The 20,786-nt window shown below is 43.9% G+C and overlaps 1 protein-coding gene across 1 annotated transcript in view; it reads left to right on the top strand.

Moving 5' to 3' along the window:
* Galnt17 (polypeptide N-acetylgalactosaminyltransferase 17) overlaps positions 1-20,786 on the top strand; it is a 425,167-nt gene that overhangs the window by 330,330 nt on the left and 74,051 nt on the right. The window contains exon 6 of the mRNA XM_038345684.1: positions 11,004-11,121. Coding sequence (XP_038201612.1) covers positions 11,004-11,121 — 118 coding nt within the window. The remainder of the gene's footprint in view (positions 1-11,003; positions 11,122-20,786) is intronic.

The raw sequence follows: 20,786 nt of genomic DNA, 5'->3' as shown, positions 1-20,786 counted from the left end.
GTTTATTTCCCCTTCCCCCAAGGCTATGCAGAAATGCCAAGGCTCCTTGCAGGTCCAGAACGCTGTTCTGCCTTTGGGCACTATGAGCATTATTTAAGATCCACTATCTGCCTGAACATCAATCCCTTTACTATTTCTGCTCCCCTGCCTGGATTAAGACATCTGTCCTCTCCCAGAAGGCACAGCACCAAGCATCCTGTCTCTCACCTTCCTGTCCTTTAGCCCATTTGCTGGATTCCTCCCCGGTCTGTGAATTCCAATTTGAGCAGCATAGCTGAGTGGCCTTGTCTTTCTTCTTCTTCCCAAGAAGAAACTTCAAGTTGGGTTTAGAAATGTGCCCTGTGTGTAAGCCTCTCAGCCATGGTTGTACTTCAGATCAAATCCAAATGTGGAGTGGTCCTGTCTGGGTACAGGTGGCTTTCGAAGCTCTCCAGAGGCCAGGGAGATGGTTCAGTTGCTAAAGGGCTTGCTGTGTGTTCTGTTGCTGCAATAAGACATCTTGAACAAAAGCAATGCAGAGGAGGAAGGAGTTTATTTCAGCTTACAATTCCACTCATTGAGGGAAATTGGGGCAGGTTCTCAAGCAGGAGCTTGAAGGTGGGACTGATTGTTATTCTATGCATATTACCTCAGAATAAGGAGCTCGCCCTAGCTAGGGAAGCACAGCGGAAAACCTAGCAGAATGCTGCTTGTTGTCTTGCTCTCGGGATCATGCTTAGCTTGATTCTTACACAGTGCAGGACCACCTGCCTAGGGAATGGTGCCACCTGCAGTGGACAGTGCCTTCCTACATCCATTAATAATCAAGACACTCCCCTATAGACATGGCTACAGGTCAATAGGATCTTGGCAACTCCTCGGCTGAAGCTCTCTTACAGGACTCTAGACTGTGTCAAGTTGACACAACTAACCAGGACATTATGCAAGCATAGGACCCCAGTTCAAGCCCCAGAACCCACGTAAATGGCCAGGCAAGGTGGGACATACTTGTAATCCCAGCTCTGGGGAGATGGAGATGGGCGCATCCCTGGGACTTACTGGCCACACAGCCTGGCATACTTGGTAAGTTCCAGACAAGTAAGTAACCTTGTCTCAAAGGAGGTAGATAGCATTTCTAAGAGATGGCATTAGAGAGTGTTGCCCTCTAGTCTCCATACACATACACACGTGTATGCACAGCACACCTGTGTATGCACATGTGTCTGCACGCAGGAATACACATGCATTAAAACAATAGTAACAAACCAGACTTCCCCAGGTTATCCTAAGTTAAGCCAGTATTGACACCCACTGCGGGGTCATACCCCCCCCTCCTGTGACTTCATGTGGTAGCCATCTTTGATCCGTAAAGAGGATTTAGAGATTTATAAAATACTTCTCTCTCCGGTGGCTGACTCATGCACTTGAGACCCTGTTGAGACTGCTGCTTTAACAATTAATCTCAAATGTTGGCTTTGCGGTCACAATAGACAATCTCCTTCAGTTCCTTCCATCCCGGCGCTGGCGTCTTTATCATCTCAAGGTTGTGGCTGCCCCCAGATGGCAAGGCAGGTGAGGCAGAGAGAAGCCCACACACACCTTTCAAAGTAACTGTGGTGTCGCTCCACTCAAGCCCCTTTCTTAAAGCGACATGGGCAAGGCCACCTGAGCCAGGGTCTAAAAGGGAGGGTATTCAGATTCCGAATACAATTGTTATTCTTGGGCACACAGAGAGCTGATGCCGACAGACACCTAAAGGTTGGTGAAGTTTGTGGTGTCTGCTGAAGACTTTGCCAGGTCATCATCTCTTGGACCTCAGTGGGTTGAATAATTGCAACCAAGTGTGTGTGCGTGTGTGTGCATGTGTGTATGTGTGTGTGTGTGTGTATGTGTGCATGTGTGCGTGTGTGTGTGTGTGTGTGTGTGTGTGGTGTGGGAGGTGCACAGCTGTGCAGAGGGCAGAGGTAAACTTGAGTTGTCCTTCCTCAGATGATATCCATGTTGGTTTTTGAGACAGGGTCTCTCGCTGGCCACAAACTCACCATTTACACCGGGCAGGTGGACACTGCGCCCCAGGGACCCACCTGTTTCTTCCTTCTGGATGCTGGGATTACAAGCACACGTCACTGTATGCAATTTTTTTTCTTTTAATCTGGATTCTGGAGATCAAATTCAAGTTCTTGTGCTTGTAAGATGAGCATTTCATGGACTGCACCTTGTCCCAGTCCCAACCGTACCTCTCTTAGAAACACCTTTTAGAGGCTACAGATGAGCCCAGCGACTGCTTGTAGTAGACATGAGGAAGCTTGGAGCTGAATTTGCGGTTGTGTTGGTTGCTTTCGTCACTGTGAGAAGACACTCAGGAAAAGCAGCCTAGAAGAGGACTCTTAGATGCTGGCTCACTGTCCTCCTTTACTCCTCTCTGGGACTCAGTTACGGTAAAACTGGTGACTACGAGGAATGCATTTTTGCTCCATTAAGGTTCAGTTTTCTTGCTCCCATCAAGACATTGGTGATAGATATTCATCTATAAAAATATTCAGCCCAGGAACGGGTAGGTGGCTAAGCTGCAAAAAGGCTTGCTACACAAGCATGAGGGCCTCAGTTCAAACCTTGCCTCCTTTGCTCTCTATTGCTATAGAAAACACCATGACCAAAAGCAACGTGGGAAGGAAAGGGTTTGTTTCAGCTTACAGCTCTCCAGCTACATTGCATAACTGTGAGAAGCTGGGAGAAGAACTCAAGGCAGGAACTGGAGCAAAAACCATGGGCGAGCACTGCTTGCTTTCCGTGACTTGCTCAGATTTCTTCTCTTTCTTTCTTTCCTTCTTTCTTTCTTTCTTTCTTTCCTTCCTTCCTTCCTTCCTTCTTTCTTTCCTCCTCCTCCTCCTCCTCCTTCGCCTCCTCCTCCTCCTCCTCCTCCTCCTTCGCCTCCTCCTCCTCCTCCTCCTCCTCCTTCTTCTTCTTCTTCTCCTCCTCCTCCTCCTTCTCCTTCTCCTCCTTCTCCTTCTCCTTCCTCTGATTCTTCTTCTTTTATTTTATGTGTATGATTATTTTGCCTGGTGCTTTCAGAGGTCAGAAAAGAGCATCAGGAGATACCCTGGAACTGGAGCCATGGATAACTGTGAGCTATCATGGGTGCTGGGACCCAAACCTGGATCCTCTGTAAGAGCAGCACATGATCTCAACTGCTGAGCCATCTCTCCAGCTCCTCAGCTTGCTTTTTTATGAAACCCAGGACCACCTGTCCAGGGGTGCCACAGTGGATTGGGCCCTCCCAAGTCAATCATTAATCAAGAAAATACCCATGCAGATTTGTCCACCGGTCAGTTTGATGGAGAGGCATTTTCTCAGTTGAGGTTCTCTCTTTCTGGATGTCCCCACTCCCAGCCTGTGTTTAGGTGACAAAAAAAAAAAAAACCCAACCAGCTGCCAGGTGGTTTTAACCTTTAATTCCAGCACTTGGGAGGCAGAAGCAGGTGGATAACTGTAAATTTGAGGCCAGCCTGGTCTACAAGAGGTAGTTCTAGGACAGTTAGGGCTACACAGAGAAACCCTGTCTCAAACAACAACAACCAAAATAAAACAAACAAACAAGAAGAACAACAAAACCTAATCAGCACACTACCCCATAACCTGTGTAAAAAGGCCAGGTGTGGTAATGGGATGAAGGAGGCAGAGGCAGGGGGATCCCCAAAGCTCATGGTTCAGCCAGCCTAGTCAGCGTGGCAAGCTTCAGGTTCCACAAGAATTCTGCCTCAAAGCAAGGTGAACACACACACACACACACACACACACACACACACACACACACACTTCATAGCTCTCTAGCCAGACAAAAACATACTATGCTTCACTGAGATCAATCATAAACTTATTTTTTTTCCAAAACATTTATCCAGCCATGTCTCATCTCACAAGTTAGTTAACTACACACCTAAAAAAAATATATATCTATCTCAGGCTGGAGAGATGGCGCTGAAGTTAAAACATGTACTGTTTGGTCAGAGGACCCAAATTCAGCTCCGAGTACCCATGTAGGGCATTCCTGTAACTCCAACTCTGTGGGATATGATGCCCTCTGCTGGACTCTACAGGCAACTGCGTATACCTACACACACACACACACACACACACACACACACACACACAGTTTTAAGAAGTTCTGATGGCTGATAATGGCTTCACAGATCACGTCTTAGAACACACCATGTTTTTACAAAAATACTCTTCAAAGACCTATCAGGGAATCAGTTCCTCAAAGACTAAATCAAATGCAATTAGCAAAGAACAAAAGTGTTACGCTGAGAAAATGGCTCCTAGGAAGCATCTCACTGGAGAGGGTGGAAATGGTCTTTGTTTCAGTGAAACAAGCCTGAGCAGAAATCAGTCAGCCAAGGAAGCAGGCATCGGAAACTGACAACTTTAATCCCCACTGATGGGTGTTTTTTTTCTTTCTTCCTCCATCTGTGAAAAATCACACTCGAGGAGAGAGGAGATGAGCCTTTCCTTTATCCCCCACCACAAACAAAGGCTCTTAACACCCAGGCAGTCTGCTTCCCCCGTTGGTTCGGAGGAAGTTGTTCCAGGGTGAATTATCTCCCCAGCAACAAACGCGAAAAATGCTCCCTCCATTGAACCGCAAAGCTTTGGCCTTTGGGTCCGATCTGTGAGATATGTATGTGTCGAATACAGAGTTTGATTTTTTTTAAAGGCAGGGGTGCTAACCCTTCTGGTATTTATATGTGTAGCACAGACAAATGGAACTCTGAGTATTAAATTACTCTCCTGTGCAAGCTAAAACTCTCCAAGCCTGCCAACTCCTTCCCCCAAATTATATTTTTAGTGTTTAGCAGCCACAAGTTCCCAAAAAAGCTTCAGAATGGGACCTGTTGGTTCATGTGGTGGGAGCGCTCTTAGCTGCTGTTGGTTTAAGCTTATCTGGCTGGGGAGGCAAAAATGTACTAAGGAGTGGAGGGGAGTCTGCCACCACCAGGCAGCTCTGGAATCCTCACTGCTCACTGGAATGGAATTGCCTTTGGTCAACTCTTTATTATCACCTCTTCTGAAGTTTGGGTGGGAAATACTCCCCAAGTCATGGGTGTTAAAAGACCTGCTCCCCAGCGAGGTGGTAATGGAAAGTCACGGAACCTTTAAGAAGTGGACTCTCGGAGCTGGAGAGATAGGTGGCTCAGCATTCATGGAACTTGACATTTAGAATCAACTTGAAACAGTCAGTAAATTGCTTGCCATGTAAGTATAAGGGCCTGAGTTCAATCCCCATAACCTGTATAAAATGTCAGGTATGTATGGTAGAATGTGCTCGTAATCTCAGTGCTGGAAAGGGAGAGACAGGAAGATCCCTGCGGCTCACTGACCAGCCAGCTTAGCCTACTTGGTGAGCTCCAGTCTAGGGAGAGACCCTGTCTCAAAATACCAAGGTGAAGGCTGGAGAGATAGCTCATCAGTTAAGAGCACTTGCTGTTCTTGCAGGGGACCTGAATTCAATTCTCAGCACCTATGTGGCAGGTTTGAACTATCCATAATTCCAGTTTCAGAGGATCAAATGTTCTCTTCTGGCTTTCATAGGTGCTAGGCACATACATGGTGTACAGACATACATGTGAACAAAACGGGGTGTGTGTGTGTGTGTGTGTGTGTGTGTGTGTGTGTGTGTGTGTATGAATAAAAAAATTTTAAAGCAAAGAAATGGACTCTGAAAAAATTGATTATTTTTGGTAAAATACTTACCCACCCTTTAAGCATGAAGACATGGGGACCTGAATCCCACTGAGAACAGACATAACAATGCCATACCTTGAGGCTAGAGAGATGTCATTGGTTAAGAGCACATACTGCTCTTTCAGAGGACTGAGGTTCCATTCTCAGTGCCCACATGGTGGCTAACAGCCATCAGTAATTACAGCTCCAGAGAATCTGAGTTCCTTCCAGACTTCTGTGAGCACCAGATACACATACAGTGGTATACACACAAACACATGTGTAAACAAAACACTCTTACACAGTAAAAAAAAAATAAAATCTTTTAAAACTATTTTTTTTAAAGTGGGCAACCAAGACAAGTGGATCCCTGGGCTTCACTAGTTGTGCTAACCTTCTTGTCCAGTTTCAAGCCAGTGAGAGTCTCTCTCTCTCAAAAATCAGGTGGACAGCCCCTGAAGAATGTCACCTGAGGTCATCTTCTAACCTCCACATCCATGTGCACCTGTACACAGACACACACACACACACACACACACACACAGAGGTTGTTGGGGGATGCCCTTGAATAGTTCTTTTCCTGTCTTCCTGCCCTCTGGCCAGGAGGCAGTTTTTCTCTGCCATACCTACCTTGCCCATGTTATACAGTGCCCCCTGCTGAAGCTGGCCGCCACGTGGCTCAGCAGACAAAGGGGCTTTACAGCAATGCTGACAACCTACGTTCATTCCAGGGGACTCACATGATGGAAGGAGAGAACTGGCTCTTTAAAATTATCCTCTGACCCCAATAATAGTAATAGTAATAATAGTAACAATAAAATAATAAATACTAAGAAAGCAATGGAACTACTAAATATAGGTTGAAATCTTTTAAAACCCAAATAAACCTTTTTTTCTTTGTAAGTGAATGATCTCGGGTGTTTTGCTATCGCAAAGGAACACTAGATAAGCACAGTCTCTGAGTGTCAGGTCCCTCGGACAGGAAATGGACTTAATGACATCTCTAAAGTAGTGACACTTTGAGGATTATGAATCTCCCCAAAGTAGTGAGGTTCTCAATAGAGGGCTTTGCTGGACTGAGCAACCTGCTGCAGATAGTTCTCCACCCTCCTCTGTTCTATCAACCGGTGTCCTTAACATCCAGCTTCTGGAACCGAAGGGCAACATCCCCTCGTGGACCTCACACTGTTTACAGGGTCGCACGTAGAGAATCAGTGGAGCATGACATCCTCACAACATGCACTGTAGTAACCAGGATGTTAACAGCGAAGATGCCTATTGCCAAAGAAGTTGACACGGTGCTCCTTCAGCTCTGTGCCTGGAGGACGGGTCCTAGGACCCTCCACTGCTACCCAATCCAGTATGTTCAAGTCTCTTACATAGATAAAGTGGTGTTCCCATAACGCCAACATCTTCCTGGGCCATTAATCATCTCAACCCTGTAAACCTCAGCACGATACCAACGTGCAAGTGTGCATTATAATCTTAGGGACTAAGGGTGAGGAGGAAAGCCTGGATGTATTCAGTACAGATGCAATTTCATTTTCAAGTGTTTCCAGGTGATGAAGAACCAGGTCCATGGGTGTCAAGCCTATGAGCAGAGGGCTGATAACAACAACTGCTGAAAGCCCCGGGGTTGGTGATACTCTGAGAGTAAAAATCGCTGAAGCTGATGCAAAGATGTCTGTGAGGATGCTGTGGATGGAAACCAGGGTTTGGCGTCTGCTAAATAAGTGTGCTGTGGCTTGGCCATGCCACCAGCCCTTCCCTGTGGAATTCTAAACAGGAGCTCTACTGCTGTGACCCTCCCATAATTCCACACCAGGGGGTTCTAGCAGGTCATCTACCAGTGAGCTGTACCTCCAGCCCCTCTCTGGGGGAGTCTAGGTAGGAACTCCACCAAGAAGTCTCTTCCAGCAGTGTACTATAGGTGTGTACTGGTTGCTTATCTCTTGGCTATGGCAAAATGCCAGACAAAAGCAACTATGGGAAGGAAGGTTTTGTTTTTGCTTCACAGTTTGAGTGGATACAGTCTATCATGGTATGGAAGTCAAAGCAGCAGAAATTAGAAGTCACATTGTATTCACATTTAGTCGAGGACTCCGGACTATTGGATGGTGACATCTGTGTTCAGGGTGGGTCTTCCCACCTGTGGTTATTTGAATGTACCTGGCCTCCCTAAGCTTTATAGGAAGTGGTACTATTAGGAGGTGTGGCCTTGTTGAAGTAGTTATGACCTTATTTAAGAAAGTGTGTCACTGTGGGGGCAGGTTTTGAGGTCGCATATGCTCAAGTTATGCCTAGTCGCGTATGCTCAAGTTATGCCTAGTTCAGTTCACTTCCTGTTGTCTGGGGATCAAGATGTAGCTCCTTCTTCACTCTCAGCTCCTTCTCCAGTACCATGTCTGCCTGTGTGCCACCCTGTCCCCACCATGACAATGATGACCTAAGCTCTGAAAGCCCCCAGTTAAGTGTTTTCGTTTATAAGAGTTGCCATGGTCAGGGGATCTCTTCATAGCAATAGAAACCCTAAGACATCTCCTCAAAGAACACAACCTAGAAACTCCCTCACAGACATGCCCAGAGGTTTGTCTCCTAAGTGGTTCCAGGTCCCTTCAAGTTAATAATCATTGCCATTCATCTTGGGTTAAAGATAGTCTTTTGGCCCATGTCTTAGAAGGTCTCATTCCTTCTATCATGACTGGGAAAACATGGAGGAGCTCGTGGTGGGAGTTTGTGATAGAGACTCCTTACATCATAGTGAACCAAGAACCAGAGGTTGGAAGTCGGGTCTGAGGTATGACCTTCAAAACCCTACCCCTGCCGTGACCTACCTCTTTCACCTGGGCCCTGTCCCCTAAAGGTCCTCTCAAACAGCCTGTGGGAGATATTTTAGGTTCAAACCATAGAAGATGTGGAAGCAAACAGCGCCAAGCTCTTGGTCAAACCTATGAAAAGGACTAGCCTGGAAACCCGGAAAACTTGATCCCTCTGAAAGGGAATTCTCGTGGCTACCACCCATTCCTGGCTGACTCTCTCTTTCTTCCCGCCTCTCTCTTTGTCAGCTGGACTGGCTGTGTGTGGTGCATATATTTTGTATAATAGCAACAATAAAAGCGATTGTTTTTAATTTCTGTTCTTCTTCTCTGTAATGGAGCTATTAGGGCATTGGCAGATTCCCTTAATATGATTATCATTTTTGAATGATTTTGAGTGGAAATGTTTGTGCTAATGGTAGTAATTGCCGTTGAGCTTGGAAAAAGGAGGATGCACGCAGGCGTTCAAGAATCTCATCGTCCCCTGTGTCCTGTTGACTACGGCTCGCATGGCTGGACAGGTGGTAAGGATGGCTACAGTGGAAGTGAGGCCACACTTTGTTCTCCGCTCATCAATGGTGAGGATGAGGCTGGCTCACCTGACACCGGACACAGCAGGTCTCATTGTGTCAAGCGGCAGCTTCCTGCCAGGGAACTGTTTCTCCCAGGCAAAGGACAGCTGATCGTTTTAAGTCCATTCAGATGGTCCCAGAATAGCAAGCGGTTATGGTCTGAGTTGACTGACAATGACAATGCTGGCTGGCCCAGCCTCAACTCATTAGCGTAACCTAGGCTGGGTGTGAATTAACTATGTAGCTGAGGCTAAACTCACTTAGCACCCTAAATAGGCCTCGTATATGTGATGTGTTCTAGCCTGGCCTTAAGTTCACCACATAGCCCAAGCTATCCTTGAACTCACTATGTGGCCCAGGTTGGCCTTGAACTTATTATACAGCTCAGGCTGGCCTTGAACTTGAGACGTTGTAAAGGGTTGCCTTGAACTCTCTCTGTAGCCAGGCTGTCCTGGAATTCACAAACCCTTCTGCCTCCACCTTCCTCCTGCTGGGATTTTAAGTGTATACCACTCTGCTCAGCTTGACTGTGTGTGTATCTTTTAACTACTAAGTCTCCACATCTTTTGCCAATTAGTCACAATGTTTGGCTAGAAATGTCATTTGTTCCTAGCATTATGAGGTTACCCCCACAGCGCTTTGTTTACATTTGTTTCAAAGGGATCCTGCATCCTGGGGCCTCATCATAGGGCTCCTTTCAGCCTCGCCTTCCCACAGTCTGTCAGACTCCTTGATACTGTGGCAGATTCCAACCACAACATCTTCATAAGATGCTATCAGCAGTGGTGTAACTGCATCAGGATCAGCCTTCCAGCCCTTGTCTCCAAGTTCTGATGAAGTACCCTAGATGCAGATGAACGGGACAGGTTTCCTCTGGTCTCCTGAGGACCAGCACCTTCCAGAAGAGCTGTCTTTCGTTCAGGTTCAGTGAGGAGGCATTTCAGCTTTGTTGGAGCAATGTCTCAGATACCCACAGACAGGAGTACTTTCCCCTCTGAGTCTTCTCCCTTCCTAAGACACCAGATTCCAGGTCTAGTGTCTCCAGACAGAGCATGGATACTGGATCCTTTGGATTTTGGACTCTATGCTAGTTATTTTACCCATTGCCGCCCGATGAAACTACCTGACAAACGCAACTTAAGAAAGGAAGAGTTTATTTGGGCTCACAGTTTGAGGGCACAGTCCATCTGGCATTGGGAGCATGAGGCTCCTGGCCACACTGTATCCACAGTCAGGAAGCAACTAGAAACGATGCTGCTGCTTACTTTGCCCTCCCCTTTTTGTTCAGTTCAGAGCACCAGCCCATGGGATGGTGCTGCCCTCCACTTGCAGAATCAGATCCTTTCTTCCTCAGTTAAGCCTTCTTCACAAGATGCTATCAGCAGTGGTGTGACTCCATCAGGATCAGCCTCTCTGGAAACACCCTCAGAAGCACAACCATCCGTGCATCTCCTAGGTGATTCCAGACCCAGCGTGTTAACGTTGAAAATTAACCGTCACGTATCCTCTTGTTTACCTTCATGCTTCAAATTTAACCATTCCTGTAAGCTTTCTGGGTCGAGCAGTTAAGAGCTGCGGCTCACACTGAAATTCCTTTAGACAGCCTCTGGACCTCCGCAGAGTCACTCTGCTCTTTCGGGAGTACAGTGAGAACCACTCTCCATGTGGTAGACACAACACCATGCATGAGGCTAGTCTTTACCCTGTTTATCAGGGCTCTGGGATATCCCTAGGTACGTACACTCCCTGTCCTTCTGCAGCTAAAAGGCAGCCTTATGAAGAGATGGGGAGTGGGGAAATCGAGGGCTCAAAAAGGACTAAAGCAAAAATACCTGCCTACCTTATGAGTGTCTGGATAAAAAAAGACGTCACCTTCCTACACACTGACAATCTTGCTTCTTTCTTTCTCCCATAGGACGCCAGCCATGATTGGCTGCTCATTCGTGGTCAACAGGAAATTCTTTGGTGAAATTGGTCTGCTGGACCCTGGAATGGATGTGTATGGAGGAGAGAATATTGAACTTGGAATCAAGGTGGGTAATTTGGCATGCCTTCCTCCTGGTTTGTGATGTGAGCCTCATCCTTGAGGTATGTTCCAAGCTTCTTAAACCTATCAAGTGTGGTTTGTTTATCCCAGTCCATTCCAGTGGAGATACTTAAGCAGAGACATCAAGACTTGTTGGGTGTGGATGACTTGGGCTTTCCGTCTCTAAAGACTGACCACTGTATCTCATGTTTCAGTGACCTGCTCTGGCTGCTAAGTAGAGAGCCTGGTACTTTTATCTGTTTAATTTCTTCTGAAAATCAAGTAGTCTCCTGAATTAAAATTTCTATCCAAGCATTTTGATGGTGTTTTGGGTTAATTCTAATTGTCAACTTGGTACAATCTAGAATCACCTGGGAAGAGTCTTCATGAGGAGTTTTCTAGATAAGTTTGGCCTGTCGGCTTGTCTGTAGAGGATTGTCTCCAGTTGTTGATGGATGAAGGAAGACCCAGTCCACTATGGGAGGCACTATTCCTTAGGCAAGGGACCCTTGAACAGTGTAAGAGAGCTGAAGGCAAGCAGGGAATGAAGGGTGTATTTGTTCTCTCTCTGCTCTCGGCTATGGGTGCAATGTGACCAGATGCTTAAGTCCTTGACGTGACTTCCCCAAAACAATGGACTATAACCTCTAATAGTAAGCCGAATAAGCCCTTCCTTCTCAGTATTGATTTTGGTTAGGGTATTTGTCACAGCAACAGAAATGCAACCAGAGCAACTCTCTACCTTATTTCCTAGAGACAGGGTTCTCCTCGCTCAGCCTCCAGCTAGACTAGGCCAGCAAGCCACAGCAGTTCTCCTTGGCTTCACTTCACATAGTCCTGGAGTTACAGCAATGGCCAGCTTTTCCTTAGGTGCTAGGGATTTGAACTCAGCTCTTCATGCTTGTACAAGTGTTCTTACCTCCAGATCCATGTCCCCATGGATTTTTTTCTTGAATACGAGAATGATATGAACATCTGTATACACTCTGATAACAGCACCAATGAGGGTAAAAGGTCACATCAGGGAAGAAAGTGTGGGGATGGGGGTGAAGCACTGTCCTGCAGAAGTAGATGTGTGGCTGGAGGGGTCACCATGGACAAGAGGGCCACCCCCACATCGGAGGCCAATTCAGGCTGTTCTCAGTGGCTGCAAAGCTTGTTGCTGAAGTTCATCAGAGCTATGCTCCTCTGCCCACACTCACAGATGGGTTTCCTTTCTCCTTTTCTTTTGGCTCGTAGGTTTTGCTAGGCTATCCTTGAAGCTGTCTGTCTTAAAGCTGTTTAGTCTGTGATATTTTGATAGATGTACAGTGTGACATGATCAGGATCATCGAGCTAATTAGCATACCTGCACCTACGGAGTTGCTGCTGGTGAGAGATCTGATCTCTTACGTCAGTGGTTCACAACCTTCCTGATGCTACAACCCTTTAATGCGGTTCTCCGTGCTGTGGGGACCCCCAACCATAACATTATTTTCATTGCCACTTCATAAGTGTAATTTTGCTGCTGTTATAAATCATAATGTAAACATCTGTGTTTTCTAATGGGCTTCAGTGACCCCTGTGAAAGGGTCATTTGTCCCTCAAGGGGATCGTGACTCACAGGTTGAGAACACTGTTTTAGAAAATTAGGAGCGTTTTGCTTGTTTGTGGCACCCAGAATGGAACCCAGGGTTTTGAATGCCAGGCAAGTTTTCTGTCAATCCTTAAACTTTTTTTGGTGTGTGTATAATGGACTCATTATAACTATAACTATACATAAGTAAACAAATCTTTTCTTTCCTAAATTGTACATTCAAGTTTTTTTCCATTTTTCATGCATGCGTGTAACATGCATGTTTTTGTATATGTATGCACATGGAAACTCCAGGTTCATGTATGGAATCATCTTGTATCATTTTTACACCTATTCATAGAGGCAGGATCTCTCAATCAAACCTAGAGTTCACCAATGTGACTAGTGTTGCTCGCTACCTTGCTCTGTGGATCCTCTGCCTCCTCTTTCTGAGGCTAAAATTACAGATGGTCTTCCATGCACACCTGGCATTTACGTGGGTTTCTGGGGATCTGAACCTCAATCCTCAAGCTTGTGAGCCAGGCTTATGTCAGGTATTTTCATCATAGCAACAAAAAGTAGCTAATACACGAGAGCCCCCTGTTAAGTGAAAGAAATGGATGCACAGTGCTTTGTTTTATAGGTTATATTCCTGGTTTATACAGCGTGGAGCAAACACTAGCTAAATAATAAATGTCCTGTTAGGAAATCGATTCCCATGCTACCAGGTCTGATGGTACGTGCCTGCCATCCTGGCACTTGGAAGGCAGAGCTGGGTAGATTATGAATTCAAAGCCAGCCTAGGCTATAAGGAGAGCTTGTGTTAAAAAGAAAAAAATGGCAAGAAATAAAAAGGAGTGAAATAAGTGAAGGAGGAAAAAGAGAGAAAGGAAGGAAGGGAGGAAGGGAGGGAGGGAGGGAGGGAGGGAGGGAGGAAGGAAGGAAGGAAGGAAGGAAGGAAGGAAGGAAAAAAGGGGCAGAGAGAGGGGAGGAAGTAGTGGAGAGCTTTCTACATACACTAATATGATTTTCACCCATTGTGCACGTTCACGTGCATATATAACTTCACCTATAAAAATTACACAGAGGGCTGGAAAGATGGCAGAGTGTGTAAAGGCATGTGCTCCAGGGAGCCTGACAGCCTCCAGAATCCACACAGAAGTTGTCCTCTGACAATCACATGTGTGCCACAGCATGGGCATGCCTCAGAAATAAATCAGCACATTTTAAAAAGGAAAGATAGCGTAGATTTCCCAGACCTGTGGGGTATTTTGATGTCTGACTTGCTATGCATTCTACACTTTACAGCAATGTTTGGTATGCGAACACTGTCTTTACTTGGCAGTTTTTTTTCCAACAGGAGCCAGGTCCTTCCTTGATCTTTCTAAGAACCCTGTGAAATCTGTTCCCTCTTAATCCTGTCCTCAGTGTTTAAGATGCATCAGAGCAGGGAGTTTTCCTCTGGTTCAGAAAGCTAAAGGAGCAGAGCTGGCTCTTGAGCGAGCAGTTGCTTCCATGGAGTGGCAAGGTCAGAGGCAACCAAGACCACACACTGCTCAGGGCTGGGAAGGGAAAATAAGAGCAGAACTTGAAAGATTGGGTGTTTCCTGGGTAATGTTAATCAGAAACCACTGACAAAACGTGTGACGACAGCATCTGGATCTTTTCTTGTTATATTGTGTGTATACACATGTGTATGTATATGTTTGTAAATGTGTGTTACATTGTGTGTGTGTGTGTGTGTGTGTGTGTGTGTCGATCAGAGGACAACTTACAGGAGTTGGTTCTCTCCTTCCACCCTGCAGAGTTCTGGGAATGGAGCTCAGGTTGTTAGACATGGGGGCAAGCCTTTACCTATGGAATGAATTTGGACTTGCCAGTCCAAATGTCCAAATCGTAAGAGAGAAAAGATCTCCAAGGAAAGAAGAGACAAATTTCTTTTAAATAAGGTGAAATGAGATGTTATTTGATTTTTCCACTGTATTAGTTACTTTCCAGAGAAAAAGTATAATGTATAATGAACCCTTACAATATAGCAGTATCACTAAGCCTTGTCCTGCAGCTGTCTCTAAGGGGAAATGGATAGAGACGGTCCCTTCCAAGCTACCAGAAAATGGAAGTTTACTATCTTATTCTCCTTTATTCATGAACCTAAAGAACCCTCTCAAACAGTGCCACCAGCCTGTGGACTCAGTGTTCAATCTCATGGACCCTTGGCAGAGAATTCTTATTCAAACCACCATATATGTTGAAGGAGGAGGGCTTGTTCATCCTGATCACCCAGAACCGAAATAATAACACAGAAAATGCATTAATTAAATCACTCCTTGGCCATTAGCTCTAGCTTCTTATTGGCTAACTCTTATATCTTAATTTAACCCATTTTTATTAATCTGTGTGTCACTACAAAGCTGTGGCTTACCCAGAAAAGTTCCAGTGTCTATCTCTGGCAGGGCTACGTGGCTTCTTCCTGACTCTTCCTCCTTTCTTCAAGCATTCAGTTTAGTTTTTCCCACCTAGTTCTGTTCCCCTACAGCTCTGCTATAGGCTCAAAGCGGTTCCTTTATTAATCAATGATATTCACAGCATACAGAAGGGAATCCCACATCACCTCCCCATTTCTGTTTAAATAAAAATGGTTTTAACTTTAACATAGTAAAATTACATATACAAAACAGGTATCAAGCAATAATTACAGTTACAATATTTATATCTACTTTATCTTTTATTATAACTAAGGAAAACTATAACTATAACTATAAATTCTTCAACTCCATCAAAGACTCCAGAAGGATATAATATTACTTAAGTAAACAATAAGTTCATTGTAAGCAACTTCCAAAACTCTAGAATTGACAGAGATGTCTCACTGCCTGGACAGTCACCCAAAGTTCTTCTGTACCATTGGGGCATCCATCTTCAGCCTACAGGCCCATAGTACTCAGCAGACTTTTCCGTGAAGCAGGAAATTTCAAAAACAGTTCCACTTATATTGGCAGTTTGTCAGTAACTTTCTTCCGTGTCCTGCAGAATGTCTAGCAGACTTTTTCATGAATCAGGAATCCCAAAAGATCGTCTTACCTTTAGGCAAGATCAGCAGTTATTTCTCTGTGGGTCCTGCATGTCCAGTTCATCAAGCAGTCCAGGCAAGACTAGTTTCTTGCCTAAATGGCCAACCAACTCCATAAGGAGCCTCTTCGATGCCCATCTTCCTCTTGAAGTAATTGGTGCTGCAGCTGAGTCTCATGGTCATGAAAAGTCCTAAATTATTAAAACACTTTAAATGACATATTCTGTAGTCTTTGAAAGATTTGATCTCTATCCATCTGAAATACATCTCTGTACATCTAAAAAATCTAACTAACATGACTACAAGCTTGACTATTATAGATGATTATCTATTAACCTATATTTCTTAATTATGCATTACATTTTAAAATGAACTGTACAAACACAATACCTTAATCAAGTGCATATATATATATATATATATATATATACAGTACAACAAAATTGACCTTAAATTTGTATTCATAAAGCAAGACTCATACCATAGCATATCTCCCTTTAAATGTAAAGAAAAACATTTATAAACAATATTTGGGAATATGGGTATAGCTATTCTCCAAACTGCTTCATGTTGTTTATTGGGCAAAGTAATTTTTGAAGGGTGTTCAAGGCAACCTTTCAGGGGGGTCTTGGTCTATTAAACTACATTCGTCTGGAATGATTCCATAGGTTCTCATCCTCTGTGGAAACAAAATAAGAACCTCTTTTCCAAAGCAACATATCCTTATACTCAAATTCTGAAGTCAAGATACCTATAAAGTATATAGGTCAGTTACTTAGCTCCTTCACAGTCAAAAAATTCAAAGAATTTACATAATCCAGACTCTCTGTGAATTTTCTATCTTTACATGGCTTATTTTTCTTTACTCCTTTTACTTTGACTGTTTCTTTTTATAACTCTCTATACTCTTTTTCTTCTCTCTCCCAAGCCTATGTACATTTATCCAATACTCTGACCCATTTAGTTGTTTTTTATGTCTGAATCTGTCCTATTATGAATCTGTAATTCTTTACTGTCCAGGAGTTCTTCTTAAAATGCTAAGTGCTTCTTAAAATCTTAAGATGTGCCATTACTAGAGTATATATGTCCTGACTGCTTGTTCTGCCCAGTCCGACATGGCAGAGGAGGTCTGTTCACTGCCTCTGAGCTGTGCACACCACCCCAGTTCCAAGTATGCAACGGGTCTATGTTGAGCCATTAAGCAGTTTGTAACAAGATGCTTACAAACCCCATTTAAATGCTCGGCCGCCTAAAAGAGCCAGAGGTTGTGCTGGCAGCACAGCCTAGAAAGCCAGCATTTCAAAATGGCATGGTTTTTTTTTTCTGCTACTGCTGAATAAGGAAATCCTCTCTTAAAGAAGCCATGTCTCTACTTACTTCTAGAAAACAGAGCCCACCCAAGAAAATACCGCTACCAAGCCATGTTTAACTCTGTTTTTTTGTTGTTGTTGTTTAGGATTCCTTTTTAAGTTTTCTCAGGTTTTACTCCACCATGTTGGCACACCGATTTGTTGTTTATTGAAGAGGGCGACGTGTGTGTGTGTGTGTGTGCACATGCACATACATGCCTGGTGTATAGCTGTAATACACACACACACACACACACACACACACACACACCCTAAACAACCAAACAACCCTTCCTCGAGAGAACTTCCAAAAGACATGAAGAAATAGACATCATTTATAGAACAAACTGGATTCTCTTGATAGGACATCTACAATTATGTAGTGTTAGATTTTATTATTTATTTATTATCATCTGTATGAGGGTGAAGCATGTGAGTTGTGGTGTGTGTGTGTGTATGTGTGGAGGTCAGAAAAGGAGTTGGTCCTCTCCTTCTGTCACATGGGTTCCAGAGATCAAACTTGGGTCATCAGCCTTGGCAGCAAGCACCTTTATCTGCCAAACCCTCACAATGGTCCCTAAAGTTAAATTCTAGACCAGTTGGGTATTCTTTCTACCTTGACTGAGTAAATGGATCTAGATTTCTTTGTTTCTTAATTTTCTTCTACCTTTTCAAGATAAATTATGATTGTAATATGAATTCTCTCTCTCTCTTTCTCTCTGATTTTTCATTTCTCTGTGTAGCCTTGACTGTCCTAGAACTCCCCCTATAGACCAGGTTGACCTGAAACTCACAGAAGTCCACCTATCTTTGCTTCCCAAGTGTTAGCATTAAAGTCATGTGCTACTAACATCCGGCCGTTTCTGACCGACTTTCTTTCTTTTCTTCCTTCATTCCTTCATTTTTTTTAGTAATTTTAATTTATTCATTTAATTTCTATGTGTAGTATTTGACCTGTGTATATGTCTGTGTGGGGAGTCAGGTCCACTGGAACTGGAATTACAAACAGTTGCGAACTGTCATGTGAATGCTAAGAATTGAACCCAGGTCCTGTGGGAGAACAACCGGTGCTCTTACCCACTCTCTCCAGACTCTATTTGCTTTCTCTTAATTCAACATTTTCTTAGAGAAATTTAAAACACACTAAAAAAAACCCAGAACAATATAATGATTCCAAATGCATGAATTACTCAAGTTAAATGAATGTCAACATTTTGCTGTGTTTGGGATCTTTTCTCTACTAACTTCCTGGTGTTTTAAAAGCAAATTCCCAGACATGAACCTAAACTACTTTTGGCTCTCTGCTAACATATAAAGACTTTCTTAAAACATAATAGACTTGTTATAACATGACACTTAACAAAATTTAATATTCGTATTTTCACAAAAATATTCCTCAAAATGCTGTCACATTTTCTCAAACAGCACATAGTTTTAACACTTGGTTTGTTCAAATGAGACTTCAAATGAGATCTGCCTACACATCATACTTCCTTGGTGTCTCGTAAGTATCTTTTAATCTCTTCCCCATATAATTACACACTGTTCATTTTTTTGAAGATTTATTTTGTTGTTTTTAGTCATGTGTTTTTATGGGGGGTACATGCATGTGAGTGCAGGTACCTGTGGAGACCAGAAGAGGCTGCTGTGACCCCTGCAGCTGGAGTTACAGGTGGTTGTGAGATACTAACATGGATGCTGGGAACTAGATGTGGTCTTCTGTATAACCACTGAATCATCTCTCCAATTCCATTTCTCTTTCCTATTTTAAAATAATCCATCATTTGTCTTATAAAGTTTTGCACAATCTGGATTTGGATAAATAGATTCCCCTTGGCATCTTTAACTGGTGATTCTGATCTCTACTATCTATAAATCATAAGAAGATATAGAAAGGTTTTTGCTTGCTACTTCTGTTTCTGCTTTCTTCATCTCTGTTGTATGCCAGAAGTCAACCATAAAACTCTACCCCTGAGTCACATATCAAGTACTTAGACACAGAAAGTTGGTTCTAGTTATTCTTTCCATCTCTCCCTTTTTCCCTCTCTCTCTACTTCCTGTCTCTTTTCTTCCCTCCCTTTCTCACTTTGCTCTTGTTTCCGTCTATGTTTTGTTGCTGTGAAGAGACAGTATGACCACAGCAACTCTTTACAAGAAAGCATTTAGTTGGGGCTGGCTTAATGTTTAGTTGTTTAGTCCATTATCATGGCGGGGAGCATGGTGGCACACAGGCACACAGGGTACAGGGGATGTGGCTGAAGTGGCTGAGAGTTCTACATGCTGGATCCACAGGCTTCAAGAAGAGAGACGCTGGGTCTGGCTAAGGTTTTGAAACCTCAAAGCTCACCCCTAGTGACACACTTCCTCCTGCAAGGCCACGCCTACTCCAGTAAAGACACACCTAATCCTTCTCAAGCATTGCTACTCATTGAAGAACCAAATAAGCATTCAAATGCATGAGCCTATGGGGGGGGGACAGTCTTGTTCAGACCACCACAGTTCTTTCCTCCTTTCCTCCCTCCTGCCTTCTTTCTATTGTTCTTCTCTTGCTCCCTCCCTCTCCCCTCCTTATACTCCTCTCTTCCCTTTTACCCTACCTCCTCCCTTCCTTTCTTACTCTTTCTTCTTCTCTCTTCCTTCATTTCCTCCCTTCATTTCTTCTCTTCCTCCCTCTTCCTTCCTTCACATCTTCTCTTCCTCCCTCCCTCTCTCCCCTTACCCTTCTCTCCCTTCCTCACAGGCCAGCAAACCATAGATGGTGCTGTGCTCTTCCTGCCATGCACATTAATAAAGCTAGCACAGTTCCCATTGTCCTGTTTTAGTGGTGTTAAGATGCAATGCTGGACTCAGGTGTTGTCAGCTTGACTGATGCATTATAAAATCCCCCCATCAACCTTTCATCTAATCAGTGGTGTCAGCAGCACCAGCATCTTCCCCCACATCCATTATTTCATTAGTGCCTGGGAAATAGTGATTTTCTTTTTTAACAATCTGCATCAGTTCTGCATTGCTAAGCTGTAACTCTTCATCAGACAGCTTTCCTCTTCAGATGTTTGCGTAGCTGAAACACACTCCAAGCCAGAAAAGCTTGGCAAATGCTCATTCCTTCTTTATACTTAAACAATTTTTAGAAAGATGTCGATGCCATGGCAACTTCTAAAGTTGACCAAAGAGGTCATTTTATTTCCTGGTAATTTGGTGTCAAAATTTTTTAAATATACTTTTTACGCGTCTAAATCCATTATAGTCATTTTCCCACCCTATATGTATTTTTATGAAGGCATAATTTAATATAATAAAACCACAGTGATTGTCAGTCTTAAGTGGAAGGTTCCCACATTTGCATAAACCTCTACAATCATCTCCCAATGTGACATTGAAAAAAATCTGCCTGGGAAGAGCCTCCTTTGGCTCCTCAGTTCTTTTTGCTTCCCCAGACCCTTCCATTTAGGCTATAATGTTCTGATATCCTATGCCACTGGTCAGTGGAGAAGATGCCAGAGCCCAATGAAAATGCCGTTAGAATATTTAGACTGTAGTGTAGCCACATTCAACTCAATTCAAGTTTCTGAGATTCTCATGTGGTTGCTGCATGAACCAGAAGCTCTATTTAAAAAAAAAAAAAAGACAGGCTCTCACTTTGTAGACCAGGCTAGCCTTGAATGCGTGGAAACCCACCAGCCTCTGCTTCCTCAGTG

This window comes from Arvicola amphibius, chromosome 10, assembly GCF_903992535.2.
Source record: "Arvicola amphibius chromosome 10, mArvAmp1.2, whole genome shotgun sequence".
Taxonomy (NCBI): domain Eukaryota; kingdom Metazoa; phylum Chordata; class Mammalia; order Rodentia; family Cricetidae; genus Arvicola; species Arvicola amphibius.
Note: the sequence above shows the minus strand (reverse complement) of the source record. Positions and strands in the feature narration are given on the sequence as shown.